The sequence below is a fragment of the Protopterus annectens genome, chromosome 17.part0 (genome assembly GCF_019279795.1).
Source record: "Protopterus annectens isolate FY-2018-M chromosome 17.part0, PAN1.0, whole genome shotgun sequence".
In the NCBI taxonomy this organism is placed as follows: Eukaryota; Metazoa; Chordata; order Ceratodontiformes; family Protopteridae; genus Protopterus; species Protopterus annectens.
In genome coordinates this window covers 420,517,673-420,538,135 of record NC_056751.1, presented here as the reverse complement: position 1 = coordinate 420,538,135, position 20,463 = coordinate 420,517,673, and the positions used below count along the sequence as shown (strand labels likewise).

General features: G+C 41.2%; 1 protein-coding gene across 3 annotated transcripts in view; it reads right to left on the bottom strand.

Annotated features, from left to right (window-relative positions):
- NR1H2 (nuclear receptor subfamily 1 group H member 2) overlaps nt 1-20,463 on the bottom strand; it is a 1,405,479-nt gene that overhangs the window by 1,280,044 nt on the left and 104,972 nt on the right. For all 3 annotated transcript variants that reach the window (XM_044059298.1, XM_044059300.1, XM_044059299.1), the window contains exon 2: nt 11,348-11,427. In XM_044059298.1, the coding sequence (XP_043915233.1) occupies nt 11,348-11,387 (40 nt within the window). In that variant the 5' untranslated portion in view covers nt 11,388-11,427. The remainder of the gene's footprint in view (nt 1-11,347; nt 11,428-20,463) is intronic.

Here is a 20,463-nt window from a genome sequence, read left to right as displayed (position 1 = left end):
GCCTTATTACCAAACAGACGGTCCTGCTGCAAAGGAGCATCCCAACAATTTTGCTTAAACATGATCAGGCAGAGATTGCTCCTTAAGCCAAGCATGCCTTCTAAGCACAGACCCAGTAACAGCAGCCCTGCAAGAGACCTCCAAAGAATCAAAACCACATTGCAAAGTATGTTTTCCAACTTGTTCAGCTGAATGCAATAAATCCTGTAAATCCTTATTTTCCACACACTCAGAAATCAACATCATTTTCTGTTTAAGCAGTCCCATGATATGCTGTTGATATTTTAGCATATGGACTTGACAGTTTAAAGCCCTAATTGTCAAGGTTGCAGAAGTATAAACCTTTTTACCCCATCTATCCAGCGCCCTGGAGTCTCTATCAGAAGGGGTAGGATTTTTAGCAGTAGAAGCCTTAATGCCCTTGGGCCCCTGAGAAATGGTTTCAGGGTCAGCAACAGGATTTTTGAACAGAAATTTGTGGGAGTCAGGAACCCTGTAGTATCTGTCTGGCTTACAAGGGGCCGGAGGCAGGGAATAGGGGGCCATACTGGATTCTGAAAACACATCATCAACAATGTCTAGTACAGGAGGTATAGCCAAAGGCCTATGCTGAGGAAGAAGAAGGAAATCCCTAAGCCTATTTTTGGATCCAGAAAAATCCTGACTTTCCAAGTGGAAATGCTCCCTTAAGGTATGTAACGTTTCCCCAAAAGAGAAATCCTCAGGGGCAGAAGCAATAGGAATGGAATCCTCTGCATCAGAGTCCTCATAAGTAGGCATGGACAAATCCTGTTCATTAGAAGAGTCAGAAGAAACAGAGTCCTGTTCAGAAGATTCATAGTCAAGTTCAGCCCTAGGCCTCTTGGAAGAGGGGGTGGGGGTTGACTACCCCTGATTAGAGTAAATAAATCTTCAGCCATTTTAATCATTTGTTTTTTAGGCATAGCGGCCTGAACATGTGGCCTAGGCGTCGGGTTTTTAGACACAGATCGAGATTTTGGCCTTAATATTGAAGGTGGTGTCGGTTTAATATACAAATCTATAGGCCTGAATACACCCTCAGAAGCCAGTGCCTGCACAGTGGCTCCGGACCCATCCAAGGTAGAGACATCCACAGGTTCAATAGGTGAAGCATGTCGCGGCATACCGGACTCCGAATGGGTCTCAGTAGAGGCCTGCGAATCAGAAGTAGTGGGTATCAGGGGCTGTGAAAGCACCTCACTGAGTACCGGCGAACTGGCGACTGACTTAGGAAAAGTGTCGTCGACAATTTTGGACCTCAACGGCCTGTCTCTGTCTTCTTCTTGAGTTTTTTCGGTATTCCGGTAGTCGGGTGGCTAACCAACGTCATTTCTGGATAATTAAACCGAGAACCGAAATACTTAGAAGCAAAAATGTACCGACGATGGATAGTGCGCTTATTAAATAAAGCACAAAACTGACAGCAAGGTACGTCGTGGTCAGGGCCTAGGCAACGAATACAGTACAAATGGAAATCCTTATGAGGTATTTGCTTCCCAGAAGTAATGCAATGATTAACGTTTACTGACATCGGTAAGGAGCAAGAAAAAGTTTCCCCAAAGGGGTACTTAGCTTTTTAGTTGAAGACTTTGGTTCTGAAACTCGAAAATGAAAATTTCAGGAGTTGGCCAACCGGCACTTGCGAACTGCTTCTGCTTCAGGCACCGCACAGCAAGAAAGACTGATGTAATGGCGTCAGCTGCATGTTTTATACCCCTGACGTCATGGAAGAAGGGACAGCATCTGACGCAGAACCCAAGACTTTGTTAATCAGGCCGACTGAGGGCAACCTGCCAGCAGATTACCCAAATGTAATGACTGCAACAGTGAAATACGAAGAACATCATCAATAGACAGCAATCAGTGTAAGTGGGAACAGAGAGCAGAACATGAGCTTTAGTATGGTTAACTTCAATGTTAGAAGAAGTAATGCCTGTGGGTAAAGCCACTGACGGGACCACTGCTCCTCTCTGGAGGAGTAAACTTCATTTTTGGAAAATGTACATAGTTTTGTATACTTTTTATAAATTAAATGTGGATGGGAGGGTGCTGAAGTCTATTTAGTTTTTTTTTTTGTTTGCATTTTTTGCTGAAACCAAAAGTCTTGAAAATGTGAAATGAGTTCAAATGGAGACTGGAAGAAGCAACTACACAAGATAACAGCCTGCAAAACATCAGTGTGTGTGTGTGTGCATGTGTGTGTGTGTATAATCTAAAATATGGAAATATACATTCAAAAGAATAATCATGTACAACAGATAGGAGTAATACCTTTTTATCATACCAGCTCTTCTGTCATTATTGACACACAATGCAAGTGACCTTACAGCTGTACACAAAAAGCAAAAAAATATTGAATTATATTAAGAAATATAGGGTGCAAATAGCAATGGTACAAGAGATAACACTTGGATAGAAATGAGAAGGATTTCAGGGTGGACATTCAGCACAATATCAGAGGAAAAAGGAAAGAGGGCAAATTAATACTGATTGCTATAGGGGTTCCAATACTCCAGTTGTACTCTTGTCTGGGGAATTCTGTTAATGACAAAAAATCTCAACTCTAATTAGCACAGACATTGGAATTCATCAGTGTTCTGGTCAATATGGTCACTCAAACAGCTTATCTCCCTCTTTTCCGGGTTCAAACAATTCAGTTCCAAGTCAAAAAGATCATTCAAAGTTCTTCTCCTTCAGATAGTCTGATCCTCCAAGCATTGGGATCCATGTCAGTGGCAATCATTCTAGTACCACCACTGGCAAGGTACCATATGAGGATCCTTTAGTGGACACTCGCAACTCAGTGGTCCCTTCTCCAACAACCATAATCCATTCAAGTCAAACTAATGCAAGTTTGCAAAAATTACCTTCTGTGGTGGATTCATTCCAGTCGAATACAAGAAAGCCATCCCTTTGTTCTCCCTCAACCAAGGGCACAGTGACCACGGACGTCTCTCAGATTGGGTAGGGGGGGCATTTCTTGGGAAGAAAGGTCCAAGGTACATGGTTCCCCAAAGAGGCCAACACATACATCAACGTCCTGGAAATGAGGGCTGTTGTCCTAACGTTCCAGGCCTTCCAAGACACACTCCCAACCAGGACTATTATGATTCAAACAGACAATATGTCAGTAGTCTGGTAAATCAACAAACAAGGGGGAACCAGACCTTACCCTCTTTGTCAAGAAGCTATGATAGTATGGCAATGGGCGATCACATCCAATCGCTTTCCGATAACAAAGCACATCCCGGAGACGTCCAGTGTAATTGCAGACAAGTTAAACAGGTCTATTATAATGCTTCACTAGTGGTCTCTCAACATGAAGGTGGCAGAGATGATTTACTGTTGATGGGGCCAGCTATGTTGCAGTCTGTTGGCATATCCCTCAACAACAAGTGCAGCAGGTTCTTTGCCTTGATCCCCACAGAGGGATGCTCTACTTCATATTTGGCCCTCCAGTCTCCTTTATGCTTACCCCAACGCTCCTCATTCCCAAATTTCTCCAGAAAGCATCTTGATTGAAGAGCACAGTTATCCTCATTTCACCTTACTGGCCTCGTCAAATCTGGCTTCCCTTCCTTTTACCTCATCTTGTACATGCACCTTCATTTCTAGATCCAACTCCAGACCCACTGTCTCGTCCAACAAACATGACTCATCCAGACATTTCAGGACTCAAGCTGACCACATGGTTTCTCCAGTTCCATTAACTGCTAGACAATCCAGGCTCCCCTTACCTGTCCTTCACATCCTTTTGTCATCCCACAAAGCTTCCACTAGAAAAGTTTACAAAAGTAAATGGAAAAGATTTGTTTTTTTGGGCATATAAAAAGAATCCAGATCCTTTTTCAGACCCATATTCAAAGGTTCTTAACTTTTTAACTAGCTCCTCAACTGTAAGAGTACAATTAGCAGCCATTTCATACAGGAGTAAATAATTCAACTTTAGCCTCTTCCAAACTTTGCAAACCCTTTCTCAGAGGAACATATCTACTCAGACCACTGTTAAAGGGCCCTGCTCCTTCTTGAGATTTAAATATTGTTTTACAGGCCTTAACCCAACTCCCTTTTGAACCATCAGCTAAGTGTGAACTAAAAATTTTCGACCTGGAAAACTATCTTCTTGGTTGCTATATTACTTTTGTCAGAAAGGTGTCGGAATTACCAGAGCAGTCATCTAACTCTCCTTATTTGATATTTAACAAAGATAGAGTATATTTATGGACCAGTGCTTCCTTTCTACCCAATATGGTATCAAAATCCAATATTAATCAGGTTATCAACCTTCCAGTCTTCTTTTCAAATTCTCAAAAAGAGAATATATGCTGCACCTGTTGGATGTCTGCAGACAGTTATGTTTCTATCTTCACAGGACCAAAGATTTGAGGAAATCCTAACAATTATCTGTTTCTTTTTCAGAATCAAAATTAGGCAAACCAATTTCTAAAGTGACTTTAGCCGAATGGTTGACTGACTGTATTACTTTTGTATATGAAAAAGTGGGTTTGCCTTTACCAAAACCACCAAAAGCCCATTCCACCAGTTCTATGGCAACTTCTTTAGTCTTCTTGTCTAGAACTTCCTTGGATAATAATTGTGTAGCTGCAGCTTGGGCTAACCCTCAACCCTCATACCTTTATTGTTCATTACAAACTGGATCTGGTCTCTAAGGGAAGAACTACCTTTGGCTGATCTGTGCAGAGGAATACCCTTCCTTATAGTCCTTCAGCGAGTTAGGTAGCTGGGGACTGTGCCAACAGATGAGGAATGAATGAAAATTACAACATCAGATAAAAAAGTTATGTACTCACCATAACATTCCATCTGTGTTGTCCATTTACATTTTTCCGCAACTTCCCTCCCACCAACACCCATCTCTGCTTTACTCTTGGAAAGATCAACGGATGCTGCTGGAACCTCTGTTTCTTTGTTTGAGTCCCAGATTCTGTTATGTCATAATTCCTTATTACTTTGCAAGTCTGTGGGCAGCAAAAAAACGATCTGAGGTATGTTAGGCGACTAGGGCATTATGGGTAAAGGGAGGAACTTAAGGGTTTCAGTGTTCCACGAACTGGAAGAAGCAGCAGAGTCAGATGCGATCAGATCCAAACCCAACAGCTGAGAAACAAATGAAAATGGCAACATCAGATGTAAGGGGTTACTGGCAGGGGAAGAGAAGTATATTGGCACATATTTATATTCTATGTAAAATAACTACTCTGAAAATTAAAGAGAATTTGGAGGGAAATAATAAACTTACAGCAAGGAATATTTGTGAGTGGTGACTATAACCTGATATGCAGCAGTGAGGATATATCAGGTAAACCTAGAAGAGAAAACAATGAGAGAATAGATTTCTGTAGAAATGTATGAGAATATTTGCTATGGAATGTGTGAATTCAGTAGCTGGAACTCAGACAGAATTTACATTATATTCCCCAAGATACAGTAAATGGGCTAGACTGGAAATATATTATATTTCACAGGAACATGCTTATTTAATTGAAAGTTCGTAGGCACATCCAATAGCTATTTCAGCTCAAGCACCAATAAAGACAAAGTGCAGAGTAATGAAGGAAATGAGACACTAGTACATTCCTATTTATCTATCAGAGAAGGACTTGAGGAATGGGAAGTAAAACTTATATGACAGTTATTAGGGGAGACAGAAATTTCATCAGAAGAGATGGCTAGGGAGTGGGATAAATTGAAAATAAGAGTAACAATATGGTAGAAATAAATGAAAAAGAAATATGGGAAACAAGTAAAAGGAATTGTTTAGAGGGGTTGTCAAAAGACTTCAATATTTCACAATAAGGGAAATTTTACAGAACAGGATGGGTAACTGCAGAACGCTATAGAAAGGTTGTTATTAAGCATCCCTTTTTGATAACTTCAGAGCACAAAATCTTGTGGCAAAAACGTAAGCAAAAGAAACAAGAGAGGGTTTTTGCCAAACATAGAGAGCCTCTGACAAGAAATAATCTTATAGAGGTATTAAGAGACAATTTGGAAATATTACGAAAATCTGTGCAAAGAGGAGGAATGGGGAACCAAGAAAAAGCAAATATGGAAATATTTATGGAAAACAATTATACCAAGGTTTGGGGAAGATGAGACTCAACAATTAACAGCTAAAACAGGAAGAGATCAGGCAAAAACAGAGACATATAAACCATCAACAGGGAAACCTCCGGGAATATATTATATTCTTGTGGAAATTTGGCAGTTAGGAAGAAAGAAAGTGATAAAGAGCTTCAAAGGTTTTGTTTAACAATATTTTAAAAAGCTGATCTGGAGGTTGAGGAGTACCAGAATCCTAAAAGAAAGTTACTGTGGCTATATTATCCAAACAGAATAAAGCCCCTTCAGACCCAGCTTCACATAGATCCATTTTAACTTTAAAAGATAATTATAAAGTGTTTATGTGTATGCTAGTTAAAAAACTGACAAATGTGCTGCCAAAATTGATAAATACGGATCAGTGTGGTTTTGGGTACAGATGGCAAATATTTCACATAAACAGAATGGTTATCCAGATGGATGCACAGAATAAGAAAACACCACCACTGTTGGTGGGTCCTGATGCAGGGAAAAGCATTCAACAGAGACAACTGGGTTTTAATGAGTAGGGTGATGGCAGCATTAACTTTCCTTGACATAATAATGGGATTAATAAAAAGGATGCATGATAGTTTAGAGGCAAAAATTAAGGTGGGAGGATTCTTCTTCCACAAGCTATGTTTGAACAGAAGAATCAGGTAAGAGTATTCACCTTCCCCTTTATGTGCTATATATAGACAGCCACTGTCAAAGAAAACGAGGGACTCGCATATTCAAGGACATAAACAGTATGGCAAATAAGAAAATCTTGAAAATTACATTATTTTGTACTTGATAAATAGAAAAGGATATGTTGGTGTTGTGGAACAAAGGCTATAGCAGTAAACTATGTATAGAAATATGAACCGGTTCATCGATGTTTATGGGGACATAAGATGAAGTATTTAGGTGCAGGTATGAAAAAAGATTCTGCAATGGCAGCTAAGGATATGTGAAATGGACTAAACAAAATATACAAAAAACAGAAAAACATGGAAAGTCTCGATTATTGATATGAATAGTAAGGTACAAGCAGTGAAAATATTTTATTCATTTTAGTTTTATATTCTGGTTGGGCATATTTTTATCAACCACAGTAGAAGTTCTGGACAAAAATTACTAAAACGTTGAAGGAATTTATTTGGGAGGGAAACAGTGCAAGAGTTAAGTGGGATAAGTTGGTTCTACCCTTAGAATAAGGTGGTTTAGTATTACTGGATTTGAAAGAATATGTTATAGAGCTTTACAGTTAAGATTCAAATATGTAACAGAAGCAGAAAATTACAAATCAAAGTGGAAAGAAATCATGATGAAATGGGAAGAAAGTTCAAGAAATAAGGAGGGAGCAGGATGTTTGATGGAAGTCCGAAAGGAGAACCACCCCCACCATACAAAACATTATATTTATAAAACAGCAGAAAATACTTTAAGGACTAAGCCAACATGGGAATGGAGAAAGGAAATTTTCCCAATGGGGGTGACTGCAAGCAGGGGTAAAGAGAACAGGCAAGAGGGGGCTGGAAATTCCTGGAAAAAAATCAGCAAAGGAACTAAGGCATTACGAGTAAATTGTCAGACAGGAAACAGTAATAGGGCAGGATGAGGTCAAGCTGAAGTTTGGACTGCAAGCTAGAGACTGCCTTATCTACCATGAGAAGTACTAGAGTACAGGCGAATAAAAAGGATAGGTGAATAGTAAGTGAAAGACCAGCTCTGCTAAAGTGTTTAGTTGAGGCTAGAATGGCAGTTACTGTTAAAAAAAGGATAATTAGTACAGCATATAAAACACTACATGATAACTATACAACTCAGAGAAGAATATTAGAAAAGATTGGAAAGAAAGAATGGAAAAGTAACTGGCAAAGGAACAACGGGGTGACATTTGTATGGCCTCCGAGTATGCAACAAAGTCCGGAAGGTTTAGGATTTTTGCTCGGAAGTGTTTGCATAAATATTTTAACACCCCATGTAGAATTCACATTTTTTCCTCAAGTAATAGCAAATGCTAGAGGTGTAATGGGAAAGACATAGGTGACTGGGAACATAATGAGTTGGGGATTTTAAAAATTCCCTACAGAGTTCTTTGTTAGAAATCTTGGGGATGCAAATGGTTTTAACTTGGGAATTATTTTTTTGCGCTGGTACACAGGATTTGAACTGGTTAGACGCATTTAGTGCTGCTGGTGGCTCTAAATGATTATCACTGTTGACGTGACAACCAAACTCATGCAAAATGGGAAAAAGGGGTTGTGGATGGTTGGATGGCTGCCAAAACAGCAATTGCTAGAAATCAAAGTCTAAACCAACTATAAATGAAGTACTGAATATTGTTTGTTTGTCTTTTTGGCTTTTCCCGGTTAGGGGTCACCACAGTGGAACTCCAGTCCGCTAATGACTGGCAGTCGATTTTTATGGTGCCGAGTTGCCAGCCTGACGCCCAACCTTCAGCAAAGGCACGCCCATTCACGCATGTCTTTCGGAGGTCACTCTACCGCAGGGAGGACATGCAAACTCCACACAGAAGGCACTCCAGCCGAGAATCGAACAGGAGAACCTCTTGCTGTGAGGCAACAACGCTACCGCTGTACCATCGCAAAGTACTGAATATTGTAAAGGAGATAAACGAACTGGAGTTGAATCTTTAGAAAAGGGAAAGAGCAAACTACATAAAAATAAATGGAATTTATGGGGACAATACATGCAGAATTATGTTCAACAAGAGGGGTGATGTTTAAGGGAATGCAGGAATTGAGCAACTTATGCAGCACTGGTGTGACTGACAACTTGAAAACAAAACATATATGTATACTGCATGAAATATGATAACATGGTTTGTTTTCTATTCCATTAGTGCATGTGTAGCTATGCCATTGCTGAAAACAAGATTTAATGAAGATGTTTAAAAATAGAAATCATGACAGATGGTTTTCTTGATGGCATAATTAAAAAGGATGGATTTTTTGAGGCTTGACATTACTGGATTAGATATCAAACAGTGTAAGTGATGTAAGCAAATGACCCTGAGGAACTGGGTACCCTTGGAATCAATGAGAAATGGAAAGCGGTCTGAAAAACAAATGTTTTCTCTTTTTCATTAACTGTGCACCCACCAGTGAAGCAAATAAGAAGTCAAGCAAAGACAAACTGTACTACCACAAACCTCTGGGCTACAGGCTATGGGTACTGGCTAGGAATGAACACCTAGTGAGCAAGGTGTCAAGCTTTTTTTCATCTTAACTACAGTAGAACCAAAACAGTAGTAGCTCATACAAGATACTGCATGACTGAACAATGTGTGGCAAAGCCAACATTAAAGGTAGTTTTAGTATCAAAAACAGTCAAAATGTAGCTGAACCTAAACACCAGAAGAATGCTGATAAGCAAGAATGCATGCTTTCTGTAACATGACCTATGACATAGCAAATGTAAGGGAGTGTGTGTCTAAACATCTACAGCATAAAATGCTGACAAGGGAGGAGGGCAGACTTTAGGAGGGGAATTGCATGATTTTCTTCTCACGTCTAGACTGAGGGGTACCAAGCTGTTACCTAAAATAAATTTGGCTGTCTAAGGCTCAATAAATAGCATGAATAATTCACTAACAGTGGAAGATTAACCTAAATAAATGTGTGATGTGCTTACCCAAAGTATGACATACACTGTGAGGGCAACTTTCAGGTCTACCTGGCATCAAGGATTGCACAGACAGCTTTTTTGTGCAACAGCTAACAGTTACTATTGCAATCACACATTTAAGCCTAACCTGAGTGGAAAATAAACATGTGATAAACAAATTATTATTTTTGTTTATAGTTTTAAGTACAGAAATTAATGTGTGTGTGCCAGCTGATACAGGCAACAGTCAGAAGAAAAACTTCAGTTAGTCATATTAAAACAATCTGCACAAGTTTATGCAAAAGCTTTTATTCCTCCTCTAACAAGAAGTCTCACTTGAGCAAGACCGACTCTATTCAGTATATTAAACAATCCACAGGTTCTGAAGCTGAACAATGCAAACCACAACAGTTATATTTTAAAAAGATTGTATCACAAGTTCTGACTGCCATAGCACTTTGGTGACAGAATTCTACATAACAATTCTAACATGGGAGGGACAAATTTAAATGAGCAATTACTGGCAGTACTCCAAAATCTGATCTGACTTAAACAGGTAATATTAAACTCTCCTGTTAATACTGCTTTGGTGCTTTTTCACATTCAAAATAATGAAAGGGGTGCATTTTTTTTTACTGTGGCATAACAAGCTTCTGTCAATATTTTTCTGCCCTGTAAATCAAACTTGCTAATCACAAAAATGTGTTTTATGCAATGGATGTTCAAAATGCAAGCGTGAATAAAATGTGGTTTATATTGCATTTAAAAGAATGTCACTTTATTATGTCACTTAGACAAACATAAGCAATGACAGCAGTTAAGGAGTCAAAGGTCATTCAACCTGTCCACTTGTCATTCCTGGTACAAACTCCATAGTTCCTGTTTACATCAGCCTTTTTTATGTAACACTTGCTACACTTCTCCAGTTCATGACCTATACACTCCTAAAGCTGCACTCCCCTGACAGGAGTCAGAACAGAGAACCTGTAGATAAACAGGTAGAAGAGGGCAAGCAGCATGTCACACACACTGGGGTATAGGTAACAATTTGTACTACTTTCATATAGTGTTTCAAACTGTAAATTTCATGAAATGCAACTTTCTAATATTCTTCTAAGTTAACAAAAGAAGTGGTTGACTATTATGTTATTTAGTTACTGCAGACTGTATAGCCTTTAGTTCTTTAGTTTACTTATCTTTTCATCCTGGTTAAAAATTAGTAGTCTGTCAAGAGCCCTTTTTTCAGCCATGATTCAGGCCACAAAGGTAAGTGCAGAATGTATGGACAGTTTAGAAGAACCGAACAACAAATGTGCATTTGAGAATTGGAAAGAAGCCTGGGTAACTGCAGAAAACTCTCAGACATGAAGAAAACGTGCAAACTCCACACAGTGGCTGAAGGTCAGGATTGACCCCCCCCCCCAAGCAATGAAGTGGAGGTAAAAACTTTAACCACTGAGCTATCCATGCTACCTGAACAGCACTAAACATTGAAGCAAAATGCTAATAAGATATGTGAAGTACAATGGAACAATGACCTGGCAATGGAAAACAGGAATGGAAAGTCAGACAAAGAGAAACATCAGAAGATATGTCAGCCTTAGCTTACCTAATGAATTTTCAGAACAATCAGCAGCTGCCGCTGACATTTTGTGTCACACCGTACCCAACATTCTGAAGCAGAAAGACCTGAAAAATAAAGATGCATATGCATAAATTAAGAAAATAATTTTCTTTGGTAAAACAGACATGGAAGCAAGAACATGCAACAATAAGCATCAGTTCAAGTTCTTCCTTTCAGAAACAGCATGGGCAATTCCTGTAATAATCCCAACAGGCCAAATGCACTTCCTATAAATTCCAACAGCACATACCTTCAAAGGCCAAATGCACTTCCTATAAATTCCAACAGCACATACCTTCAAAGGCCAAATGCACTTCCTATAAATTCCAACAGCACATACCTTCAAAGGCCAAATGCTCTTCCTGCTTGTTAAATGCACATGTGGTCATATGAACAAAGAAACATACAATAGGAATGATAATTATCACCTGGCCGTCTTGCTATGTTCACTTTCTTTGGATAAACTTTTTTTTTTTTTTTTACTTATTTCTTACCTTAAAATGTTAATCTACATCCCATGCATTCATAAATTCAGTTAGTGCTTTTTCACTCTACTGCCTCTCAAAAAAGTCAATCATCAATATTAAAAAATACTTCCTCATCTCTCACCTTGTAAGCTTGTAACTTAAAACTGTTTCCCCTTATTCTTATATACCTCTTAATTTAAAAGATGCAAGCTACTTGGACTGTTCCTTAAGGTCTTAAAAAGCTTCTGTCATACCGCAACCCCTCACCTTTTTCCTTTCTGTTAAAACATTTTAAGCTATTTCAGTCTGTCTTGAAAAGCCTACCGGGTGCACATCATGTGCCACTTCTTCCTGGTCTCCTCTTTAGCGCATTGACCTTGTCTCTCCTTACAATAATAAGGTCACTAGAGATGTATATCCAATGTTCCAGATGTAGGCATATCAAATGTGTGCATCATACTTCAATTGCTGGTCTTTTACTGCATCCCAGTATTCCATCAATGTTTCTTGTAGCAAGGAAAATAGGGATAAAGCCCCTGAAAATCAGGGCACTTATTAACACAGCACTTGAACAGTAACTGCCACACTTCTATTTGCATTACAAGTATAAGATACAGCATGTAAAGAGCCATACACAAGCCACATGAAAAAGACCAAAGCAATGTGTTTATGCCCCCAGAACAGTATTGTGCAAGCTGAACACCTACAAGGTCTACTTTCAAGCAGTGAGTAGTAAATTGGATAAGCAGAATGTGATGTCTCAAATTCAAAGAGTGACAGCATTATTACAGGAGTACTGCTGTCTAAAACACGGATACAAACTTAAAAGACTGTGTGCTTCTGTTTCCTGAACAGCATTACACAGACTGCATCTCTTGGACTGTGAGGCTTCATAACCGTCTCAACCAGGGTTCTGTACGCAGCTTCTAAACAGAACTCAGGGAGTGAGAATTAAGCATTATTATACAATAAAGGCTAAATATTTTTCAAAAACGTGTGCATTGACTCGACAGCCACAATAAATATGCCCATCATAAATCAAGCATATACCAATGCAAAAAAGTCCATCCGTTCCAGTATTGTCAAGTGCTCTGACTTTCCATTAGTATATCCTCGATAAATTTTTATAACATTTTATGAGGTGCACTACACAATATGCTGAAAAATAGAAATGTTCCACAAAACTGTAAATAGTTGACAAGTATGCATTAATACAACCTTACTGTCAAACAGCAATGCCAAAAAGAGTTTTGTTCCTATTATTTGTATGGCAACACAGCTGGCAAGCAACTTGTTAAAAAAGCAAAGAAAGGAATAGAGCTCATGAGACACTGTGATATCACTTATAGATGATCTATTAAACTGGTGTACTGTGCAGGCATATGGATGTATTACCTGTCACATGCATGAGCTGCACATCATTTTTCAAAACAGAAGACAAAACAATACTAAAAGTTCCACTATACAAATGCATGATTTAAGAAAAGTAAGCAATTTCTTTATTAAATAATGTTATTGTAAAATAGCAATAGCTCACTCCTGGATGTGGTATCACAGGATTATCCCACAGTTGTCTTTGTTTGTCAACCCTGGGTAAATTCTGTGAATTCCATACCCAGTCATGGATTACTGCCCAATTCCAATACTATGGCCTAAAACAATGATCCCCAAAACTTTGATAAGACAAGGAAGCATTAAAGTTGAAGAAGAAAACACAGTAGTAGGAAGGGATGCTGACCAACTCCATAAGCTATTTCACAGCAGGGTTCAAACACCACAAGCAACATGAATAAATAGTGTGCAACACCATCACCTACTAACAGAATGTGCTACAAAAAATAATTGCCCTGCTAAAAGTTTCAGAAGCTAAATTATGTATATGGAAACTGCTACTGAGAAAGTGCAGAGAATAATAAATTAATATTATACAATGGCAGGTCATTAACATTCAAAAATGTGTATGCTGATTGGCCAGTCCAACCAGGGTGCCCGTTGGAAATCAAGCATATACCAATACAAAGAAGTCCAGTCATGCAGCCTTTCTTCCATCAATATATGCTAAGGCTTTCCAGTTTCCTTGAGCTAAGAGGACAAGAGGTACGTACAGAGGGCAGAGAAAATACAAGGAAAATCATGTATGTTATGCAAAACTAAAGAAAAAAAGAAGTTATGTACTTACCATAACACGTTCCATGTGAGTTGTTTATTTCGCCTTTATTCTCACTGATGGGTTTGGAGCCGATCCTTGGATCCGACACGGCCGATAGCAAAGCTCAAGGTTTGCCAGTAGCTTGAGACCAAGCCCCTTATCCCACAATGCACAGCTGGAATTACCTCAGATCTTGTTTGCTGCGAGTAACAATATATATACCCTTTTATTTATTTCTACAAAGAAGCACTTCCCGAAGGGGAAGAAGAAATATTGAATAACCAGGATGGTACTAGCCTCTAAGTCAACAGTCAGCCAGGAGGGGGAAGGAGGGAGGGACGTGAAAATAAAGGTGAGATAAACAACTCACATGGAACGTTATGGTAAGTACATAACTTTTTTATGTGAAGTTGTTAAATCTCACCGTTTATTCTCACTGACGGGTAGCGTCCCTAGCACCCACAATCTTGGGTGGCTCATGGGAGTATGTTCTTCAGTACCGTGGAACCAAAGGAAGACCTGTCCCTTGAAGCCTTATCTACTTTGTAATGCGTGATAAAGGTATGAGGCTTAGACCAAGTGGCTACAGCGCAAATATTGTCAAGGGGCAATTTAGCTTGAAAAGAAGAAGACGTAGAGACGGCTCTGGTAGAATGAGCCTTAGGTTTGTGTGTTAATTGCATGCTCACAGTCTCATAAACAAAGGATATACAATAGGATAACCATTTAGATAAGGTTGTTTTAGCCACTGGATTGCCTTTTCTGGCTTCTGAGTAGGATACAAAAAGTTGATCTGATTTTCTAATATCCTTAGTTCTGTCAAGATAAAATCTGAGCTGTCTGTGTACATCAAGTTTGTGCAGCAAGTATTCCAATTTGCTAGACTGGTTGGGAAAAAAGACTGGCAGCTCAATGACCTGATTGATAATGGATTCAGAACAGACTTTAGGCAAAAATGAGGGGTTTGTTCTGAGAGATACTCTATCAGCATGGAAAGTCATGTAAGGTGGTCTGATAGATAATGCTTGAAGTTCTGACACTCTGCGGGCAGAAGTAATGGCCACAAGAAAAATAGTTTTCCAGGATAAATATTTGAGATCACAAGAAGATGCGGGTTCAAAAGGGGAAGAATAATTTGAGACAGCATAAAGTTTAAATTCCAGAGAGAATAGGGAATTTTGATAGGGGGTCTCATGTGAAGAACGCCTTTAAGAAAAGTCTTAGATAATTTATGGCCCATAACATTTGAGCTACCAAACCCAAGGTGAAAATCTGAGATGGCAGCTAACTGGACTCGAACTGTAGCAGCTGCTGCCCCTTCCTTAAAAATCTTTGTCAAGAATTCTGAAATAGATGATAGTGGAGCTCGGAAAGGGTCAATTTTCTGCATGTTGGCCCAAATTGAGAACCTTTTCCATTTACTGCCATATAATTTCCTGGTAGATGGCTTGTGAGAAGACGAGAATTTGTCTTGTATCTTCTGAAATTGAATGAAGCCTGGCAATTAGGGGAAGTGGATTAGCCAAGCAGTCAGTTTCAGGGACTGCAGTGAAGGATGGAGGTCCCCTGACGGGTGTGTCAGAAGGTCTGGAACTGGGTCCAGGATCCATGGATCTTCCAACAGATGATAGTGGAGAAACGGGAACCAAATCTGTCGAGGCCAGTAGGGGGCTATGAGAATAACAGTCCTTCCCAGCGATTTTGCTTTCTGTAAAAATTTGGGTACTAATGGGAAGGGTGGAAATGCATAAAGGAGACCCGGGAGACAATCGTGTAAAAGTGCATCTTCCGGGGGATGACCAGGAGGTGATATTAGGGCAAAGTAGCTTCTGCATTTTGAATTGATGTGGCTGGCAAAGAGGTCACAGCAAGGCTGGCCCCATTTGTGGAAAATCAACTCCGCAACTTGTTGTTTGAGAGACCACTTGTGAGGGAGCAATATCGCCCTGCTTAGCTTGTCTGCTATCACGTTGGATTACCCCGGGATGTGCGTTGCTAACAGAAAACACTGGGATGACACAGCCCATTGCCAGACCCTGAGGGCTTCTCGACAAAGGGGGTAAGACTTGGTTCCGCCTTGCTTGTTCAAGTACCAGACTACTGACATGTTGCCCATCTGAATTGCAATAGTTCCTAGAGGGAGAGAGTCCTGAAAGTACTGCAATGCCAGAAGTACCACTCTCAACTCTAGAACATTGATGTGCAGATGTGATTCTTGATCTGTCCATGTGCCTTGGGCAGTCTTTCCCTGAAAATGCCCCACCCCCAACTTATCAGGGAAGCGTCCGTGGTCACAGTGGCTACTGGGGGGGGGGGGCAAAGGGTCTTCTGATTGTGACATGAAGAGACGTCAACCACCACTGAAGGTCTCTCTTGCAAGAATCCATGATGAGAATCATGTGGTGCATCGGTAGTTTCTGGTACGACCACTTTGAAAAGAGGAGCCATTGAAGAATTCGCATATGCATCCTTGCGAGTGGTATAGCCAGGATTGTTGCCGCCATCAAACCTAGCACCTTCAATACCTCTGCTGCAGCTTTGCTCTTTGACACCAGTGAGCTGACGTGTTGGCGGAGAAGTGAGACTCTTTCGCTAGGAAGACGTAGAGTGGTAGATGAGGTATCTAACTCTGCTACTATAAAAACGGTATGCTGCGATGGCAATAAGGCAGACTTTTCGAAGTTGAGATTGTAAAGCCTAACTGATGGCAGAGTGTCAGAGTGTATTGTGTTGCCCGAGTCAATTGATGCCTGTTGGTAGCGGTGAGGAGCCAATCGTCTAGGTATGAAAACACCTGGAATCCTAGACGTCTCAGGTGAGCCATGACCACTGCCATGCATTTGGTGAACACTCTGGGGGCTGTAGTGAGACCAAAGGGCAGGGCTCAAAACTGGTAATGATTAGCTCCCAGCCGGAAACGCAGATGATCTCTGGAGCGTCTGTTCATCTTTATGTGATAGTACGCGTCCTTGAGATCTATGGAGCACATCCAATCGCCTTTCCCTAGGAAGGGAAGAATGGACTGAAGTGTGACCATTCAGAACTTCTCTTTCTTTACAAACTGGTTGAGTCTGCTGAGGTCCAAGATAGGTCTCCAGTCCCCTGTTTTCTTTGGTACCAAAAAGAATCTCGAGTAAGTTCCGAATCCAACTTGGTCCGCTGGGACTGGTTGGATGACTCTTTTTTTCTAGCAATCTTTGGACCTCTACGATTGCTTGTTCCCTGAGATTGGGTGGAACATATGGGATTCTGTTTACAGGAATGGGAGGGGAAGAGAACGGTATGAAATATCCTCTGGAAATGATGCTTTGTACCCATGTATCTGATGTTATGTTTAGCCAGGCTTCTGGTACAAAGACAAGTGACCCCCGACTGTCTCCGGAGCCGAACAGTCGGGCCCCCTTTCAGGGGCGCTGGTAGGGTTGACCGGAGAACTGTCCCCTGTCACCCTGTTGCTGCGGACCCCCTCTGCCGCAGGGGAGGCATCTTCCGTTATAACCCCCTCCTCTGCTTCTAGAGGGGGTTTCTCCATGTGTGTCTTGAAAGGCTCTCTGTGCTTTTTGGAACCACATTTTCCCTCCCCTAGGGCCCTTGGGGTAGGGCCGAGTAGGGGTAGAAAAACGCACTCAAATGGCAGATAAGGTCTTGCCTTCCTGCTCACACCTGGTTAAAGTTTCCTTTACTTTGAGCCCAAACAGTGATGAGCCATCGAATGGGGTGTTAATAAAGGAATACTTAAAGGGTTCTGCAAAGGAACAGAGATGCATCCAGGCTTGTCTTCGAAGAGCAATGCACGAACTAGCGGCTCTACTCGAACCATCAGCTGCATAGGATACGAGACGTATGGACTAGTTTACCACTGAGGTTAGGGTAGCGAGCTGGGCGTTTACTTTGTCGGCCACCCCTGCAGCTACCGTACCCTGGAGAGCATCTCCTAGCTCTCTCAGGAGATCACTTTGTAGTCTCGTAATGTGGGTTAAGTAGTTCAGTGATCGCAGAGAAAAAGTCGCTGAACTAAACATGCATTTCCCATATCTATCCATGACCCTAGAATCTCTGTTACGAGGATGGATTGATGTGGATGTCTCAGACACTTCCTTTTTGGTGGCTGCAGCTACCACCATGGCATCAGCAGGCACTCCCTTTGTCAAAAATGGCTTGTCCACTGGGGCAGACATGAATTTATTGGGCTTACGAGGAACAGGTTCCATGGTCTCTGGTGACTCCCACGCCGTACGAGAGATCAGTTCCATGAGCTCGTCAGAAGGCAGAGACACCCAAGAAGTGGAAGGTTGAGACCCAAAAGCCTTCAAGAGCATGGACTCGTCCTCAGTAGGGGTCTTGGACTGCCAATCGCCCCTCTGACTAAGGATCTCTAGTATCTCTGCAAAGGAGATATCCTCAGATCGAGGGGACCCTTCTGACTCATTCAAGTCCGTGTCAGATGTCAAAGACTCCTGTGGGGAGTCTAAGTGCCTCCTCTTGCACAGTCTCTTCCTGGGCACCTCCTCAGTGGGGGGATCTGGGGAGGTCTCAGAAGAGCAGGGGACACCCTGTGGGGGTACTTGAGGCTCAGGGTCTCTACGCTTAGGGGGACCGGTAGACGAAGAAGCAGACACAGGAGCTTGAGGGGAGAGGGAAGGCTGAACCGATGCTGATGTTGTCTTTGGAGCTCTCCTCATAGCATCGAAGGCACCATGGCTCCGACGAGAAAGAGTGGACAGACCCGAGATTACCGTCCGATCCTCCCGCACCGAAACCCTGGGCTCAGAGCCTGAGGTAGGAGGCGAGCTCATCCGAGCCGAAGCCTCGAGAGGAAGAGTCGGCACCAACAAATTGGTTAGACTATCCTCCCCAGACCCAATGGCAGAGTGTCAGCTCCTAGAGTCCTCGGTCGGTGCCGAGGATATCCGAGTAGATGGAGCCGATAACACCGGTGCGGGTATTGGCTCCAAGGGTTCGACAATCATCAGTTCAGTTTCCTTCGGCTCCGAGAGTCCAGTATGGCTCGGAGGGGAAGACAAATCCGGTTCCATGGTCTTCGGCACCGATGAGCTGGTCGGGGCCGACAACAATTTGGCAAGTCCTGGTGCCTGTAAAACAGGAGTGTCCAACCCGCAGCCCGCGGGCCGCATGCGGCCCTCAGAGCTCTTCCATGCGGCCCGCGACCCTTAAATTTAAATTTAATTTCACATTTTTTCCGTGTGTTTACACGTCCGCGTAGTTTTGCTCTTCTGTGCATGCGCCAACTTTCTTTTTTTTACGTTTTTTTCATACCAGCGTCTTTCCGCTGGTATGCGCATGCGCGAAAACACCGTTCGGGCGATTTTTAAAAAGAAAAGCTGCAGGAAGGAACGAGATCGTAGCAGAGAGAGGATTTATTATTTCTTAGTTTACTTTATTTCGTTGTGTGCACACCGACTACACTACAACAAAGGTAAGTTACTTTATGCTATGAAGAGGTGCCTTATTATTTGTTAATTTGAACGAGTTGTTTCGCACAAAAATGAGACCTGCACATTGTTGAAAAGTTGGTCATTTTTACTGGATGTGGCGTATTACTGACTCACAAAATGGCAAAAGCAGAATCAGCATATGAGGAAAGCATAGAAGGCCAATCAGAGACACAGGGGGTTTGTCTGTTCATCTATATTCCATAGAGATAGGAAGGGAATGTCTGCTATGTAGGTAAATCCCATTTATCATCTCTGGGTCCAGGCTGGGAACCTCATAGGTACATCAGTCTTATTAGTCAATGCAGGTATTCTTGAGAGGTTATGCTGTATTTTGTTGTTTTTTTTGGTTATTGCATGCTTTGTTGAACAGATTAGTTCCACTAGGTCCTACTAGAGATGAAGGCTCAGCTCGCCAAGAATCTATGTGTTGCTAGTATAGCCCTTACTTAAAACATCACATATCTGTAAATCTCAAAAGTCTTTTACTGGTTGTATGCTAAAGATTGTGACCTAGTTGTACATCTCAGAAAACAGCAAACATAAAGTTGCCTAATATTAATGTGGCTTTCTCTTGATTTTTAATGGTGCATTTCAAAGTGCAGCAGGACATGTTGTTATTCTGTACTGTAGTATAGGAAAGTCTCACAATGATAGTATGCCCTTACTATATTTGGCTAATGTGAATTAAGGATCATTAAAGCATTCTGCACAGATGGCCTAAATAACACAGCCATAGTAGCAAATGTGCAGTATTAGTTCTTGTACCTTGGAAAGGTTTTATTTTCTTTTCTCTTCCATTCTCAGTGTTCGCAGATGCATTGATCCTATTGTAGGGCAGGGTAAACACAATTTGTCTTGAATAATTTGAAACTCATTTTAGGTTTTTGATTCTCCAGAATTGTAATCCGTTTTATTTTTGCTGTAGTAATCAGCACAACAAAGCACTAAACATGTCTTCATCACATCAATGCATTTATAATATGTAGCCATAATAAAGTCTGAAAATAAAACATGTGCTTTATGAACCTG